This window comes from Cyprinodon variegatus, unplaced genomic scaffold, assembly GCF_000732505.1.
Source record: "Cyprinodon variegatus isolate N-32 unplaced genomic scaffold, C_variegatus-1.0 Scaffold195, whole genome shotgun sequence".
Taxonomy (NCBI): Eukaryota; Metazoa; Chordata; class Actinopteri; order Cyprinodontiformes; family Cyprinodontidae; genus Cyprinodon; species Cyprinodon variegatus.
The window spans coordinates 738,318-757,503 of NW_015150648.1; the positions used below are offsets into that span (position 1 = coordinate 738,318).

General features: G+C 38.0%; 1 protein-coding gene across 1 annotated transcript in view; it reads left to right on the forward strand.

Annotated features, from left to right (window-relative positions):
• lyst (lysosomal trafficking regulator) overlaps nt 1–19,186 on the forward strand; it is a 96,223-nt gene that overhangs the window by 33,961 nt on the left and 43,076 nt on the right. Inside the window, exons 5-9 of the mRNA XM_015379570.1 lie at nt 3,140–3,230; nt 6,412–8,509; nt 12,460–13,402; nt 13,485–13,646; nt 15,448–15,604. Of these exons, the coding sequence (XP_015235056.1) occupies nt 3,140–3,230; nt 6,412–8,509; nt 12,460–13,402; nt 13,485–13,646; nt 15,448–15,604 (3,451 nt within the window). The remainder of the gene's footprint in view (nt 1–3,139; nt 3,231–6,411; nt 8,510–12,459; nt 13,403–13,484; nt 13,647–15,447; nt 15,605–19,186) is intronic.

Here is a 19,186-nt window from a genome sequence, read left to right on the forward strand (position 1 = left end):
TTTCTCTCCCTGCTTATGCATTTGCTCCATCAGTGTGCGACGTGCACTGCTAAATCAAATATTCTCACTCAAGCATATATCCCAGCTTGGTTTTTGGTGTGTATAATTACTTTTGCTCATCTGACTCTCTGTTTTGGTTCTTTGGTTGAATAGAAGTGTTGCATCCACTGCAAAGCTTTTAATTCCTAGATTACTTCATGGTTTCAGGAGGTCTGGAAATGTTTATCTAATTATCATTATCAAAATATTTGTGAAATATTAGTCTGGATAGTTATGGAGAAGGAAGAATTAGGAAAATATTTGTATACTTTTTTCTCTGTCTGTTTAAATGCTGCCCTCTGCACCAAAGTTAGTACTGGTAGGTGTTTTTGCTTGCAGCGGCATGGGTCAATACTGGTATGCAGTTGCTGCTCCATTAGTAAGTTCAGAAGCTATGCCTTGAAATGATGTGAACCTCAGGAATTCCTGCTCACTTAAGAAAGTTATGATCAAATAAAAAAAAAAAAAAAAAAAAAAAAAAAAAATTTTTTATTTTATATATATTTTTTTTTTTTTTTTTTTATTTGATCATAACTTTCTTTTCTGTAACATTTGTTATTGTCATGTTGTTTTTATCTTTTAAATGATCTCTATCTCTATCTCCATACGTTCCTTTTATTCCTTCGTCCTCCATTGTTCTTGCCTTCTGTTCTTAATGCAGTTCTTCTTAAACTTTATTAGTCATTTTTTGGAGTTAGAAATCCATCAACAAAAGTATAAAACAAATAGTAATTGGCGAACCAAGAGTGACAGCATTGGATGTATAAAAGCAGCAGCTTTTCAACTTTAAGGCAGGCACCCATATTTTAATATATCTAGTTTCAGACCCAGCTTTTTACATAAGTCCACCATAGCTGCAAATGACCAACAGTGACAATGATCTAAATAAAAAAATAATAATGCTGAAATTCTTGAAGATGCAATATATGACCATAAATGTTACTTATTAATCGTTTCACTTATTAATCGCTTAAAGATAGTGGCAGAACAGTAACAGACTTTTAGCAGCAGCTAAAAGTCTCCCCTATTCTCTCACTGTCCCTTCATGCTTTTGTTTCTTTATTGATTTGATGTTCTTTGAAAACCTTTCAGCCAAGTTTAACTGGACTTTTTATCAACGGTACAGAAGATCACAAACTGGCTCTGCTATTAGTCTAAAATAAAGTCCTTCACTTATTTAACAAATCCAAGAATTGGATGGGGAAAAACAGATAGAAAAGAAGATTTCAGTGCAAATTAGATTTTAAATATATAAATATTAGTTGGTTCTCATTATTTGTAGATGCTATTAAAAAAAACTCAAGAAAACATGTTTAAATTTGAGTTTAACAATAGGTGGAATTTTGAAATGAAAAAGTTAAAGCTGTTTATCAAGTTAAATGTATATAAACTTGGACTGCATAGCCAAAATTCATTTATATTTGGTAATGAAATTATTGTCTTTATTTCAAAATAAGTGGGTAGCACTGCTGCCTTGCAGCAAGAAGGATCTGGGTTCAGTTCCCAGCCCGGGGTCTTTCTGCATGGGGTTTGCATGTTCTCCCTGAGCATGTGTGGGTTCTCTCCGGGTACTCCGGCTTCCTCCCACAGTCCAAAAACATGAATGTTAGGTTAATTGGCTTCTCTAAATTATCCTTAGGTGTGAGTGTGTGTGTGAATGGTTGCATGTCCTGTTTGTCTCCGTGTTGCCCTGCGATGGACTGGCGACCTGTCCATGGTGTACCCCGCCTCTCGCCCATTGTCAGCTGGAGATAGGCACCAGCAGCCCTCACGACACCAGTTGGAACAAGCAAGTCAGATAATGGATGGAATGGATTTCAAAATCCTTTAATATGTTCCTTTTTGGTTGGCATATTTAGGTATGAAATCTGCCTGTCTTCTTGTGGTAAATTGATGAAATATTGATTTTAAAAAAAAGCATAAAATTAACTTCTCTTTGTCATGTTCACAATGTGAAAGAGTTTATTCTATACCTGTAGATGCTGTCTTGTCAGAACATGTGTTTTAAGCCTCCTGCTTTACCTTTTATGTAAGACGAATGGCCAAAGTAGATATTTAATTAACACCTGACAGAGGAATGCCTCAGTAGACTTTGGATTCAAAATTCCTCGAAGTTAGCCTGTCGGGTAGCTGCTGCATTGCTTACTGTCTGACTTCTACCTAGATCAATGGAGAAGCAGCATTTAGTTCCTACTGTATGCTCCACTTATCTGGAACAAACTTCCAGAAAACTGTAAAAGTGCAGAAAGCCTGAGTTCCTTTAAATCAAGACTAAAAACACATTTGTTTAGGATTGCCTTCGACTATTCTAGTTAAACAGTTCAACAAAAACATGTTTTCTTTAATCCAACTGTTTTTAATATTCTTTTTTTGTTTCTGCATTTTTTTTATTTTATTTTATTTTTTTATTATATATTTTTTTTCCTACTTGCTTTGATTCTGTTTTATCTTCCAGTATTTTAATCATGTAAAGCACTTTGCATTGTCTTTGTACTGAATTGTGCTATACAAATAAATTTGCCTTGCCTTGGCTTGCCTTGCCTTGCCTTAGATAACTGAAAACTGAGAGGAATCATTAGTAGTTTGGAATATTCCTAAAAGTCCAACAGATTCTGATGGTTTTATGAGTTTAGTGGCTGGCTAGCTGATGAGTCACCCATCCTGCAAATAGGAAGCCTTGGTTTCTGTTCGTTTGAGCTGCCACTGTGGGTCCTTGGGTAAGACCCGACATGCCTGCTTTGGGGAGTGGCGGTTTAGTGGTTAGGGCATTGCGCTTTGAATCCTGAGGTTCTGAGTTCAAGCCCCACTCCCACAGACTGCCACTCTGACTCTCTGAGCGCCGCACAATGGCAGCCCACTGCTCCCCAAGGGGATGGGTTAAATGCAGAGAGGTAATTTCATTGCTCTGTACTTGTGACAATAAAACTGTTACATAATGGCGATAAAACGCTGAAAATAATGGAGACTTGAATGGATGTTTGGATTTAGGGAGGAGTAGATGCGAGATGGTGGGCGTGGCATTAAAGTGGGACCAAAGTGGCGTCCGCGTCCCCCCCACCTCCCTTTCTAAGTAACTGACTGTGATCTGTTAAACTCTCAGGAGCTGACTTGTCGAGAAGAGCTGCTAACTCTGCTGCTGTCGCTGCTTCCTCTGGTCTGGAAGATTCCTGTTCAAGAGGAAAAAGCCCCAGGTTTGTTGTTAACCTCTATTATTTATCCTGATTTCTGTTAATATTGAACATCCTGTTTGATCTTTTTGTAAAGCATAGTATTCCGTGACCTGCTTTCATGGTTTAGTTAATGTTCTCCCTAAACTTGTTTGAACGTCACTTTTTTTTATCATCTAGCAATAATGCAGTGTTTGATTTGGTGCGTTCATGTGAAGGCAATTTAATGCTTCCATGTTGCTGTTAACTATAAATGTTTATATCCTCCTCACATGTTAGTTATAAACTTTTATTTTCGGTCAGTTTATTTGGCACACTTACTGCAAAGAACCGAAAGTGTAAAAATGTGCAAACGTTTTTTGAAGTTTTTTTTTATTTGTTTCAAAAAAAAAAATGAAAGGAAAAAGTATGAAAATATTTTTATCTTCTGGTAACTATTTCTGATTTTCATGATAATATTGGTTTTTAGAAATGTTTCTACATCCAGACTCCTAGGATTTCTTTGGATAAAAGATGCACATTATCAACACTGTATTAATTGCAGATAATAATAGAGATATACACTTGCTCAAACTCCTTAAGGTTTTATTGAATGGTTATGTGTATAGATGTCTTAAGTGATAAAACAGTAAAAAACAGGAACTTTTTCCTAAAACAGATGAAAATTTTTGGGAATGTTGTGTAAAGTTGTCCGTCTGTTTTTATCTGGCCTCCTTTATTTATATGCCTTAAATGTAAATCGTTTTTTGTTATTATTATTATTATATTAATTCCCAATAATTTGCCAATAGTCTGCTAACAAATCTGGAAATACTCAAATAGAAAAAATAAAATATATATAAGTCCTATTTCTACCTTTTTTTTTAAGTTAGTCACAGAGCAGGAGAACATTTCTGTTTGCAGAGGCTTATGACCTGAGAATGACTTTGGCATTTAGAAGAAGGCTGCTGATCTTCTCTAACATCAGGTCTTGACATTTCTTGTTTAATTAATATTTGCTTTCTGAAACGTTTAACAAGCTGCTTTCAGGGCTTTATTACGGTGGCCCTGAAGTGCAAACTGCAACTACAAATCTAAAAGCGCAACTACATTAAGAAAAACAAAACTACATAAAGCAAAGGGCAACTACATTAAGGAAGGTATGCATTTTTTTCTTTTAAAATGCATACTTTGTATGCATTTTAAAAGAAAAAAAAATCCCAGAGTAGAATAACACTTTTTCATGATATATTTCGCTCCAGAATTAAAATATTAAACATGATTTGACCTGTTGTATAAAAAACCCCCAGAAAAGTCTTAATGTTTCCCAAACTATAAAACACAGCTGCCCAATTTTAAAAGCTTTGTGTTAATGTTGTGCTAAATGTTTGCTTGCCAATATTCAGTTTTTTTTTAAATTAGTAAATAAAAAAGATAAATGAAAGTAATGAGTTGCTTAAATATAGTAGTACTTCCCGATAAAAGTTATAATTCTGCTAATTGAAATGAAATAAAACAGAAACCATGAATTCTGAAAATATAACATGTTAACATTTTTTTATTAGTTAGCAGCTAATAAAAGAAATATTGTAATTTACAATCATTTAAAAAATGAAAAACTTTGCAACATTGCAGTACATATTCAGTATGGTTAAATACTGCTTGCAGCCTTCCTGATTGCTAATATTTTTGTTGCTTTTAAAGTGTTTTAAGTTTAACAAATACATTTAAATATAAAGAAATGCATACAAAAATACACAAAAAAATACAGATAAACACAAAATGCAATTCTTAATTGTTTTTTCTGTAATCAAGAGGGGAAAAAAATTGGAACGTGCATGTATGTGTATAAAAAAAGAGAGTGCCCCACTGTTAGAACACAGCGTGGTTTATCACACTGGAGTTTACTCTCTCTAGCCACACACAGGCCTTGGGTGTGGCTAAATGGGATGTAATTAACCCCTCAATGTGGCTGAATTACAACAATTCTGCTAAGATCAGTGGGTCAAAATTACTTCACAGTGCTGTTAAAGATTCATTGCAAATGATCCAAAATGCTTGATTGAACTTTCAGCAGCTGGGGCTGGACTAACCAGCTAAAAGGTTCAGGGAGAAATCATGTTTTTACTCATGGCTGGGTAGGTTTGGGGTTATCATTGTCCCTTAATGATAAGAAACTTAATTTAAAGACTTCGTTTCGCATTTACTTGTGTTGTCTTTGACAAATACCTGAATTTGTTTAAACCTCTGAAACATTTTAAGAGTAACAAACATGTAAAAAAAACAAAAAGCAGTAAAGATAAATTAGGAAGGTGCCAAACAGCTGCTTATTGCACTGTAGGCTGTATGATTCTGCATTAAATATAACACATCCTGCTCTCTGACCGAAAAAGCAAATATAATTCAAAGTAAGGGTTTTATATATACGGTATATATATATATATATATATATATATATATATTTCTTTTTTTTTATCCGTACATGAAATTATAGTTTAACTTAGATAAACAGTACTCTAAAGGTTAAGAGATAACATGCATACATTTTTGGATTTATTATTTTACTGGTGCTGTGTGATCAGTTGTTGGATTTTTTTTTTTGGCCATAAAAAAAATTCAGGTTTTCAGAGAAAAATTTTTTAGGTTTAGCCCTTTTGCCTAATAGCCGTTAATTTTCAAGGTTCCAATAATTGTCTATAATACATTATCTCTATAATACATTATAATTATACTATAATACTTTTTTTTGCCATTTCCAAGCTTGCTGCTTGTCTTCTATTGACAGAAGAAAATAAAGGAAGCTGATATTAGTTGCTTAATTCAAACTGTTTGATGAAAACACATTGCTGCTTCTTGTGTGCTAACTGGTGTTAATCAAAACAATGAACTTGTTCATCAACACTAAAAAGATTTGTAAACCACCAAATGAGTCTTTCTTACAAGCAAGAGAACCCATTTTTCAATCAGCTAACTATAAGCTTGCAGCAACAGGTTAGAGAGGGGCAGAAAAGTTACCTAATTCTTTATTTGCTTAGAATGATCTTGATGTACTTCATACTGGTTACCGACCTATACCTACTCTCAACATGCAGTAGAGCACCTTGTTCTTTAGTGTTTACTTTTTTCATTATTTCATTCACCACATGTTTTTTTTTTGTCTTAAATGTTTTTTTTTTCATTTAAATCTTGATGCCAAAGCCTGTTGGATCTCTTTGTGTATTTACAGATTTCACCCTGCCATCCCTAATTGAAGTATTCCTTAGCCGGGAGGTTAAGGCTGTTCCACTCAGGACAGGCCAGAAGGCTGCAACAGATGAGCAGAGCTCTGGAAAGAGGTCCCGTGTTGGCAGCGGAACCTTGAAGTCACGGAGATCACGCAGGACGTTGCAGAGATATTCTGTGAAAGATGCTCGCAAGTCCCAAGTCTCCACTTCAGATTCAGACGCCAACTCTGATGACAGAACGGTTGGGGGCTCAAGTGGGGTGAGGAGCCGGAGACCACACGGGTCCACCGTCCAGGTGAGCTGTCAGTATCATCGCTCTGAGGCCTCGCACTTGACATCTACCGCCACCAACACTACAGAAACCATGAGTGCACCGTATCCCCACCCAAGAGCCCCTGGATCTCAGATGGTTGACAATGAAACCTTGACTGACCCGGCTGCAATATCCATTTTCAACCGCATGGAGAACTCGCCCTTTGATCTGTGTCACGTGTTGCTTTCTCTGTTAGAGAAGGTATGCAAGTTTGACATGAACATAAGTCACAACCCCGGTCTGGCCATCAGTGTCGTACCAACGCTCACAGAGATCTTGACGGAGTTTGGGGACTGCTGTGGTCCAGGGGGGGGACGGGGAGTTGGGGCTGAAGAACTTGCTGGAGGATGGACAGAGGAGCCGATTGCACTGGTTCAAAGAATGCTACTACGCACCATCTTGCACTTGATGTCTGTGGATATAAGTCAAAGTGACAAACTTCCAGACAGCCTGAGAAGAAGTTTAACAGACTTGCTGCGAGCAACCCTCAAAATCCAAAGCTGTTTGGAGAGACAGAATAACCCTTTTGCCCCACGTCAAAAAAAGACTTTGCAGGAGGTCCAGGATGATTTTTCCTTTTCCTGTTATCGCCATAGAGTTCTGCTGCTTCCTGAGCTTTTAGAAGGAGTACTACAAGTTCTTCTGAGTTGCCTCCAGGCTTCAACATCCAACCCCTTTTTCTTTAGCCAGGCTCTTGAGCTCATTCATGAATTTGTCCAGCACCGTGGCCTTGACCTCTTTGAGGCCACAGTTCTCCGGTTGGAAGGACTCAGCAGGACAAGTTCTGACGTAGGCAGAGAAGCTTCAGAGCGGTTACGGGCTCTCATTGCAGGCGTCTTCAAAATAATCAGTGCTATCAAGAAAGCAAAGTCAGAGCAGCTTCACCAGTCAGTTTGCGCGCGTCGCCGGCACCGTCGCTGCGAGTATTCCCATTTCCTGCATCACCACAGAGACCTGTCAGGACTGCCTGTCTCTGCCTTCATGCAAACAGCCAGACGCAACCCCTTTGAGGAGGATGGGGAGAGCTCAGAAGGAACTGAGGGGGATACCGTGCGTTACCCGGAGAGATGCTGCTGCCTAGCTGCCTTCGCCCACCAGTGCTTGCGGCTCCTGCGGCGCCTCTCGCCCAGTGGGCCATCTGTGCTCCAGGTATTAGCTGGGATTCAAGCCGTGGGAATCTGCTGTTGTATGGACCCTCGCTCAGTAGTAGGACCTCTTTTACATGCTTTCCAAGCTCCAGGTCTTCGTAGTTACCAGTCCCATGTGCTGTGTGTCCTCTGTCGGCTCATTTTAGACCAGCTCGGTGGGGGTCAGCCTTCAGAAAAAGCTAAACTGGCCTCTTGTAATATCTGTACTCTGGACAGCAGCCAACTTCCAAGTCTGGAGGAGACATTGCAACAAGGAGAACCTTCAACTGTTTCTAGCAGTTTTTGTTACCGCTCCCAAGGCATCCTGCCTAGTGGAGGGGGGGCTGAGGACATGCTGTGGAAGTGGGATGCCCTAGAGGCCTACCAGGAGCTAGTATTTGGGGAGGACTGGCAGCTGAGCCAGCAGATAGCTGGCCATGTGTGCCATCTAACACTACGGGGCAATGCTATAGTGCAGTGGCAACTTTACACGCACATTTTCAACCCTGTTCTGCAAAGAGGGGTTGAGGTGGTTCACCATGCCCAGCAGCTGGGGGTTTCTACCGTCTGCACTCAGGTCTGCAGCTACCACACACAGTGCCTGCCTGTGGAGGTCCTACTCATCTACCTGCAAACATTACCAGCACTTCTCCGATCAAGGTGAGCACCCGTACCTCGTTTCCTGCTCTTTTTTCCCACTCTACAATCTTTTATTTATACTTTTTGGGTTGTCCTGAATGTTAATCAACTGCAGATACAAAAGATGTCGGCAAAAGCATATTAAGACCATAAACCCTTTTGGTTCCCTACTTATGATTTAAATGGAGCAGTTTATTGTCATGTTGGCGATTTTTGCTTATATTGCAAGTTTTGCCACAAACTTTCCAAGGATTATATAAACATGACAGATAGAAATTAACCAGCCACCTCACACTAGACCACATCCGCTATGTCATGAGATCTCTCTCCTCAGCCTCATGCTAATTATTACTAATCAATAATGCATCATGTTTTTGTTTCCTTAGTAAGAGATCTAAGACTATTGACTGATATGCAACTCTGTAAAGTATTGCTTTGTGGTTTGGGAATACAGGCATAAGACAGGGTAACAAAGACACATTTATCATATCAAGACCTGTTTATAAAAGCAATGAAACTAAGAGCACTTGAGTTTTCTTGTGTGCCCCTTTATATTGTGTCCAACTTGCTTTGTGATTTTGTTTGGGTTTTTTTGGGAGGTGATTTTTACATCACTAACCAAAAGTCTAGCCTTTACTATTTTGGTAGAAAAAGGGCAATATTAGCTAAAATATTTAAACTTGGTCTAATATCTTATGTTAGCACTCATTGCAGACAAATTTACCAAAAAGTCAAGTTCTAAAAAGAAATGTAGGTCATTTCATTCTGTGATTTTTCTTTAAATGATGTCATCTGCACCAAATCTTGCATTTTATAGCAGAAGTTGAAAGCTTGAAAGGATAACAGAGTTGTCTTGTAGCCTCATTGATATGGGCAACAGCTAATGATTAAAAACACATCTCCAAAAATAAGTTTTATTGTAAAGTGCTAGAGTCTAAATATGGTGGGTTCACTGAATAGGAATAAGATTCGAGATCTGAGCTGCTCACTCGGCTATCGGCCTGAAAATCATCTGATTCCATTCAATTGCCGTTTTCTTTCCATATCTATAATGTTGAAAGGTTTTGCTTTGTTGATCAGAGAAGTAGATATTGCTCTACATTTACCCGAGCTGTGCAGAGTTTTTGTAAACCACTAGATTTGATGCGTTTAAGTTTCAAAGCTTTAATAAAACAGTTCAGGTTAAGCATCCGACGCATGTACGCGGCCATCGCAGGTTCCAGTCCTGACCTGGTGACCTTTGCCACATGGCTTTCCCCTCTCTCTTCTCCACTTTCCTGCCTAAATTTACATTCAAAAATTAACAAAAATAAACGCTACTGGTGCCTTAAAATATTCTTTAAAAAGATATCTGAGCTGGATTGACGTACCACGTTTACAGAATTCCCCCTATACTAGCATCCATTACTTTAAAAAACAAAAAAACAAAAAACTGCCCTTTGAATATTCCGGTCATTCTGTGAATTATAGGGCTCCATCTGCTGGACCAGTCGGCTCAATTAGTCATATACATCACTATTCTTAATAACATTATTTTAATTTATTAAAGCTACAGTGTGTAATAATAACAGGGATATACAGTCAGAAATGTAATATATTATACATAACTATGTTATTTTATCATCATCTACGAGCTCAGCCTCTTAACCTTAATATTTGCGTTGCCTTAGAATTCGTTATTTATAATTACANCTACACAGACTAATGAAATACTATCTGTAAAATTATCTATGTAAACAAACCTCATCACTTGAGAAGGTAGGTGATGCGGACGTCGTAGAAGACATTTTGTCCCGTAACGCTCGCCGTACTGTTGGGGGGGAGAAGCGGTGGGGGGGAGATGGCCATGTTGCTGCAGTCTGCAGTCTGAGCGCTAGATGTCGCTAAAAGTTACACACTGTAGCTTTAAAATAAAATAATATTGATAAATAATTTTGAAAGCACAGATACGTTTGAAAATTAATAATAGCAGAAATTTAATTTGTGTCTACATACCCTGAATCTTATTTTTATAGCTGTTTGCATAACGCCAATCTTTTTTCTTAAAGATCTTACACATGACAACATGGGCAACTAATGATAATCCAACTTGATGCAATTTCATATTTCTAAAGAAAGAAGGAAATGCTTCTGGGGGGCAAAGCGAATCAAGACTGAAATAAACCAGGGGAAGTTTGGGGAAAGGATTTGAATTAAAAAAAGGAAGTTCATCTAGAGATATAATCCATTTCAGCTTTTAATGAAAATCCCATTAATGTTTGTACTGACATCCGGGATGTTTTTATTTATTTATTTATGTATTTATTTTTATTTACCTTTAATCAAGAGGTTTTCCTTTTTTTTTCCCATACCATATTTTCATGCAAATCATTTATCTCCGTCTCATTCGTGTTGTTGAGTAGCAGAACACTGACAATTAAATTAAGTTAAGTTTGAGTTTAAATTAATGTAACTCATAAAAAACACAAATACCAAATATCCAATATTTTGCTCGGAAATCAGATGGTGTAAAGCAATTTTTCCCATCCCAGGAATACGCAAGTCCATTGCATGGGGTTCATGAAAATTTTTTATTCCTTAGGTAGTAACATAAAACAGCTGGCGATCTGTTTTGCTTTGTGAGAAGCTAATTGAAAAATAAACAGGCTTTTATCAACCAAAAAGTAAGTTTTTCTGATATCAGCTGTTTTTCACACTGAGCTATCAGAGCTCATCAAGGCAGCTCAGGTGTCTTGATGAAAACAGAGTAAAACAAATTAAGTCAGTCTGACTATAATAGTTGTTCTGTATTTTTTTCCCAATTAATTAGGTTTCAATATGATTATAAGAGAGCTTCTGTTTTTTAAATACAGGTTTATAATATGATTTTATTTTGTGTTTATGTAGATTCCTTACCAACTTTCAAGCAACATATTAATGTTGTTTTTTGTGATGGAAAACATAAAATTATACAAATGAAATGCTCAAATCAAAAGATTAAGTAAAATAGTCTTTATTTCAGTTATTGTATGTTCCATTTTTGGATGATCACCAATATTTTTGATTGAGTGGGGTATTGATGGTAAGCCAAAATACCCAAAGGGGAACAGAAGTCAAAAAAAGGTTGGGAAACACTGGTATAAAACATGATGGCTACCATAGCGGTTGTCCTTAGCAAAGTTAAAGCTCTTTGCTACTAAGCTGTTTGGATGGTGGCGTACTTATATGCAAGTGCTGCTAGTAAATCATTTAAGTCAAACACAGCTTGACATGGTCTAGATCAGGGGTGCCCAAGTCCAGTCCTCAAGAGCTACTATCCTGCAACTTTTTGATGCAGCCCATTTTTAACACACCTGAATCAAATGAGTGGCTCGTTACCATGTCTCTGCTGAGCTAAATGAGGGGATTGAGGTTGTCGATTCAGGTGTGTTAGAGAAGAGCTGCATCTAAAAGTTACAGGAAGGTAGCTCTTGAGGACTGGATTTGAGCACCCTTGGTCTAGATCCTCTCCATCTAGTGCAGCCATCCCTAAAGCCGGTCCTCGAGGGCCAATGTTCTGCATGTTTTAGAGGTTTCTCTGCTTTAGCACAGCTGATTCTGATGATTGTAGTTCAGCAAAAGCTTGTTAATCAACTATCAATGTAAATCAGCTGTGTTGGAGCAGGGAAACCTCTAAAACCTGCAGGACAGTGGCCCTCGAGGACCGACTTTGGGGGTGCCTGATCTAGTTTTTCTACCATAAAATGAATAAATCGTTTTAGGAGGAAACAGGTTTTGTTCACTGCAGTCTCTATTTAGATTTGGTCACAAACTGGTTAAAATGAGGATTGTTTGGATTACTTTAATATCATAATCCTTGGCAATGTTATGCATATTGAAAAATACATTTATTTACCATGTGACACAAAACTGGTTAGTGTGGGAGACATTGTGTTCTATTTTGCTATCCAAGTTCTTCTGTACTTACTGTAGCTTCATGTTTTATGTTTCAGAGTTGTCAGAGACCTTTTCATCAGTTGTAATGGCCTTAATCAGGTGACGGAGCTCGTCTACCTTGACCAGACTCGCTCTTTGGCTTTGAAAGTGTTTGAAACTCTGATAATAGGAACTGGACATCAGCAGGGTGATGGGCTTCTTCATGAACTAGAGAGTGCTGACGCCAAAGAAAGGGAGGCTATCCTAGGCCTGGCTGAGGAACTGGGGTCCCGGGGGGTCGGGGAAGGCCCACAGAGCCTCAGCAAGTTCTATGAAGGCCTAAAGGAGGCGTATCCACGTCAAAAAAGCCGTACTGGACAGAACCACGGAAGAAGTAGAACTGAGACCCACCTACACGTCATCAACCTTTTCCTTTGTGTGGCCTTCCTCTGTGTCAGCAAAGAGGCCGATTCTGATCGGGATTCTGCCAATGACTCCGAAGACACTTCAGGTTATGACAGTACAGCAAGTGAACCTCTTGGAGGACGCCTGCCTTATCTGTCTCCAGACAGTGTTGCTTTGCCCTCTAAAGAACAGCTGCGGCGTGCTGCAGACGTCTGGTCCGTGTGTCGCTTCATCTACATGGCCAGCCCTCTCTTCCAAAGGCAGTTCTTTAGACTTGGTGGATTGGACGTGTGCTTGCGCCTCATGGCAATGGTTATCCAAAAACTCTATTGTAAGACCAAAGATGGGAAAGCAAAGAAGAAGAGAGAGGGTAAAGGGAAAGGCAGCCCAGACTCTACAGCTCAGGTTGCTTCTCTAGGATCTGAAGATCCCTCCTGTGAGTCAGGAGATTTCCAGAGTGTGGCTCCGACTGAGGGGAAGACCAAAGATCCAGGGAAAAGGATGGATGACCAGTGGCAACTTCAAAGTATCCGTCTTCTTGAGGCCTTGCTGGCCATTTGTCTGCACAGCTCTAACTCGGCCATGCAGAGAATAGAACCGGAGCTTTCTTATCAGGTTTGTTTAATCAGTGTTATCTTCTCTGTAGATCAGTCACAAAAATAACACCATTCAATAATCTATTGCTCAATTTCCATAGCTTCAATCTGTTGAGGAGACCCTGTTCGAGGTGAGGGACCAGCTGTCACGTTCAGGAGTGGTGAACTCTGACCTCGCCGTGCCCCTGTTCGACTCTCTGCTGAGAGTTGCCTTGGCTCAGGTGTCTTCATGCACCGATACATCCGAGGAGAAACCAGAGAGGGTAGGTTCTGCTGTAGAAGATGCAAGCACTGAATATTTTACATCCTTGAAGAGATGGATTAGGCTTTTTTGTTTTGTTTAACTGACTTCTGTTAGCCTCTCAATAGTTATCCTCTATACTGTAGCTTTTATTTTATTCTTTTAAAGTGGCTTCTTTTCAAACCTGCTCTTATTTTGTTAAGTCTACCGATGCTGTTCTGCTTTGAAAAGTAAGTGCTAATGGCGAGGAAGGATCTGTGGCACAAGCCCTATGTTGGGTTAGGTTGAACAGTTCTGCCAAAAATCTATTTTCTTCAGGGATATTGTGATTTTTATTTAGGCTCTCATTTGCACTAACCACAATCATATAGAGGTTTCACTCTAGGGGTAGGAAAAAGCCAAAGCAGAGGCAGAAAGTTAAAATAAGCATCAGCAGCAAGGTTTAGCAAAAAGAAAGGGTACAATCTGTTATTTTATGTAGGAACACAAACCTTTATGATCGCATTTACCCTCCTTGTCTAAGAAAAATGTTGCATTTATTGTGAAATGTGAAAAGTACTCTTGTTGATAAAGAAGTTAAGAATAAATAAAAGGGAGAAAATCATCCCGCAAGGTGTTTAAGGCACTAAAGTAAAGCATTTACTCCATGTTGCTAAGCAGCCTTTATCTGGACAGTCGTGCAATAAGATGGCAAACGTAATTAAATTTCCCATGTATAGGAAGTCTACAGCCCTGAGCAAGCATGAAGAGGCAAACATTCTAACCATGTTCCTTCGTTTTAATTACTGCCACAAAAAAAATTCATTTTTATTCATAATGGATATCTGAAAATGTAAACTTTACCAGCACATATTTAATCATATTGAACTAGGATTAATTTCTTGGTCAACTCAAAGTCTTTGTAATACTTCATAGAATTCTCTGTCATGGTAATTGTGGCTCCATGTACTTTAAAGTATGTCTCTAAAAGATTGGCATTTTCTAAAGACTTTTTTTTTAAAGAAATAGTGTTCTGTACCACAGACCTAACGGTAAACATGATATATGTGGTCTGCAGGGATGATGATGCCCTTTTCCTGATCCCAAAAGCCTCTAAGTCCAGTTACTTTGGAGTATTGGACTTAAAGGACTACAAATGTACACATTTTTAACTTTATTTTCCTTGTAACAAAAGAAAAGAAATAGATTTATATTGTTAAACTTGTTGACAGATGTTCACCGTTTTTCTTTCTGTATGTTCTTTATACTTTTGTTCAGATTCATTGTTTTTTAAGAGCCTAGTTCTTTCTCTTTAGGCCCAGCAGAGTGTGATGTTCACTTACTCATTACCTAAGTTTGCTACAAAGCTTCAAGATTAGTCCTTCATAGCAAAAGCATCATATTTTTTTAGATGATATTTAGATGATATATTTTTTTGTAAAATGTATAGATTTTTACAAATTGCTGGTGTCAGAATAATTATTTTTTCTTGTTGTATTCTATTTTTTTTATTTTTTTGTGTGGTGAGTTTGCCTACGTGAGGATACTACGGCCAACTGTTCACGACAAGGAACTAGGCTGGGTAAATGCTGTGCAAGTCAGCTGATATTTGTCTTATGACTAAAACCTTGTATTTTTTCCCCTGCCTTCTTCCACTCCATGAGTGGAAAGGCCTTTACTTGTCATGCTGAAAATGCTTTTGGTCAGGGAGACTCTTTTTATTGATCAAAGGAATTTGGTGAGCTCTGTCTTATTATCTCACCACCATGTAAGGCGGGTGGGAGTGGGGGAGGCGGATCCTGGTTTAGTTTAATTTAACTTTTTTTTGTTTTTTCTTCCTCCAGAAGCTCCAGGTGTTTGCTGAGGGGGCGGCTCCAGCAGGAGATCTGTCCGAGGAGGTGGATGAGGTGCAGAGCTGCAGCGTCAGGCTCCCGGGGGAGGAGGAGGGCTACGACGCCGATAGCGAAAGCAACCCGGAGACCATGAAGCAGCAGGAAGAGGGTAGGTCCACACATAATTGCACACTAAACCGTACAGCTGCTCTTAGCTACTGCAAACGTGGACAGTTTGCTCCAGCTATAAAACTTTTTACTTCAGTTTCGCTTTTGTAATGGGGTTATTTTTGGAATGCTGATAATCCCTTTAACATCATCCGCTCTTTACGTGTTGTTTTTGTTGCTGATAAATGTCAGCAGACTTATCTAGCCTGGCTGAGAGGTCATAAGTTGGTCTCAACCTCTGACCCCAATGATAACAGGCCTTGGGAAACTTTATTTCTCACTCTGATCAACTCAAAGCTCAGAGTTTCTGTCCCATTTGCTTCTGACCCGTTGTTCTTAAAGTCAGAGATAAAGCGACATCCTCCTGCGGTGACTGTTGGAGGATATTTAAGAAGAAGAAGTTGATATTTTTGTTGCGCATGGATGACAAAGCAAAAAGCAGCCCTGAGCTCATTGCATTAGTGCTCTTCTCTGCACTCCACTCCTGCAGGTTAACGACTTGGCCTGATTACACTGTTTTTGCTTTAATCCCCTCAGAATGGACCCATTGTGTTACGTTTTACAACTGGCTGGCAGCTAGAGTCTTCGGCCTCATAAGCTGCATCTTGTGATTTGAAGTTCCAATAAGATGGAGGGTCGAGCTTCACGGAAATCGATTGCATCACCTTAAATAGTTTTTTTTTGTAATTTGTGGTATCCTAAACAGAGGCCCAACAGTTCAGACTAATTAATCATTGGATTTAAAATTATTATCAATCTAAATCTCTTTTTAGTTTTAAAACAGTTTTCCTGTGATTCAGTCAGACTAATTGAAGCATCATTTTCAAACTTTTGCACTTCTTCATACAAAATATTTCTTGTAAAAGTTGTCTTTGTAGCTTTAATATGACCCTGAGCTTAAACAGATCTCTCCTTTCTGTTGCATTCATTATAATTTGATTATTTAATAGTTTAGAAGAACTGTTTTATTATACTTTTAAAGGAAGGAATCTTTGAGGTTGCTCGCTTTAATGAACCCACAGACCAAACATAATCAGCAGCACAACTTGGTCTGTTCTGTGTTTGGGCTCCAACTGTAGACTTTGAACTCTTAAATAATTTTCACACATTTGAGGCTTGCTCTCTAGTAAAACCATAACTAAACTCTGAGATTTTTCAGTTTAAAATCCGCTACTTAAACCTTAATGAGAAGCCTCCATTTCCTAACGCAATATTCCAAACTTATTAAAGCGTTTTTAACTTTACGTGCCGAGTAAAGTATTCTCACCCAGCCGGTGGTATCTGTTGCTGCACCCAACTTCCTCTTCGATTTATCTCTCATCAACTGTAACTGAAAACTGCTCAACTTTTTTCTGGTCGTTTGGTTGTTTTCCTTTCAGGCAGAGATTCTCCTCAGGATTTCGTTTTTTTTTTTTTTTATTTCGATTTTTATCTTCCACAATTCCGTAGTTTCCAGAGTTTCGTAGTCCCTCTGGTTAGACCTGCTATCAGTATTCAAAATCTAGATAAGTCATTTTTTTTCTTAAAATAAGTGCCTTTTTTTCTTGAATTGAGGAGGTAACTGAGACACTTTGCGATTGGAACAAGCCAATTTACATTTAAAATGAGGAAAAAGCAATTTTATTGTTATTTCAAGTGTATATATTATCTAATCAGCTTATTTTAAGAACAAAAATCCTCTTTCCTTTGGCAAATTATCATATTTATCTACTCAAATTAAGGGTAAATACATTTAATTGAAGACATTTTGGCTTATACCTAGATCGTTTTTGCAGTGAACAACCACAGTTTACACCTAATTCACCCTGAGTGATGTGATCAGAGTTAATTTGAATGCAGGCATCCGACTTTTACAGGTTTAGCTGTTTAATTATGTAGATTTGCATTGAACAGCCATTGTTTTTTTGTTTTGAATGATCTTAATCTTTCGAGACTTGTCTAAATCTAGGCTGAAGTATCTTATTCTTCTTTCTAAAGGCCTCATCCAGCTGCTTAAACTCCTAAACATGTTCCCTCTGGATTTTAACACCCTGATGCGTTGAGGATTAAACATTTGAGGTTCAAACAGTCCTAACCTTCAAGATGCTGAGTAAAAATGTTCTAATAGTGTTTACATTTTTTTTTTAGGTTTTACAGAACACTTTAAAAGGTTTATTCTTCTCTGTTGTAAAGTTAGATTAAATCATCATGATGAGATATATTAGAAAGGCAGAGAGTCTTCCTACCAGATGACTTTGATAGTTATTTAATTGCTTCAGATTAGTCAGCCACAGTGTTCATTTTGTTTAGTGGTGGACGAAGAACTCAACATTAGTACTGAAAGTATTAAGTAGTAGTGAAAGTTTTGATACTCAATCAAAACTTACTCCACCACAAGTAAAAGTTACTTGGTCAAACATCTAATCAAGTTAAAGTACTGAAGTACCTACTTTTTAAAATACTTAAGTATTCAAAAATGTAAATTAAATGTTCTTATATCAGTACATTTCTGTATAATTTCAGAGTAATTTTAAAGAACCTTTTAACTTTCAGAGATCACCTGATTGACGTATTGATACGTAGAACCACCTCCTACAGATTCTACACCATCTGTAAAGAACATAAGCATAAAGCATAAAAATGTCACAAAAAGAAGGAAATCTATTTTGATTGTTATTTCTTATTAAAAATCAAACCAAAAAGAAAACAGGAAAGTCTTGATTCTCCTCACACTTTTATTATGGAATAGAGGTTTAAAGTTGAATCTGTATTACCTCAATGAAATTACGAATCTGATTTGAGACTCAGCCTACTTAACAACTTGGCCATATGGCAACAAATAATGCCCTAATGAAATTTATAAACTACAAATGATATCTACCCTGAGTTTCTCATTCATTGTCATTATTTTGTGGCATTTTATGCAAATTTCTAAAACCCTGGCGTCCATATTTAGTCCTAAGGGCTGTGTTTCAAGAAAGAAAATAAACTACAATAGCAGATTTAAAAAGCTAAGCCAAGCCAAAAGGAGTAACTAACAACAATATTTGACTGAAATGTAGTGGAGTGAAAGTTATAAGTACTCCCCCGCCCCCCAAAATGACTCAAGTAAAGTAATGATAATCAAAAGCAGTACTTAAGTACAGTAATAAAGTAAATGTACTTGTTACTTTTCACCACTGATTTTGTCAACTTTTTTTGTCTGGAAGTTTGTTTTTAACCATGACGCTTCCCTATAACAACACAAAGGTGGCCCCTCTTTGTAGCTAGGTGGTCCTGCACTGCACCCCTGAATAGATGAAATAGGCAGCAGAACAACACAGGAACAAGTTTCAGAGCCAATTTTGAAGCTGGTCTGGTAGAAAAAAATCATAACATCAAGTACTATATGTCTGGAGTGTGTTCACATCTGTATTTAAGACTGTCTGCACACTGCTGAATCAGTCAGAACTTTTATTTAAGTTCCTGGTGTGAACAAAGTGATGGTTTAGTCTTCAGTGTGTGATGATAATAAGGCAGAGACTTCTGTGGAATATCCTGAGAGGGTATATCCAGTATTTAAGCATCGAAACAAATGCTACTGTCTAGGGGTGGTACGGTTCAC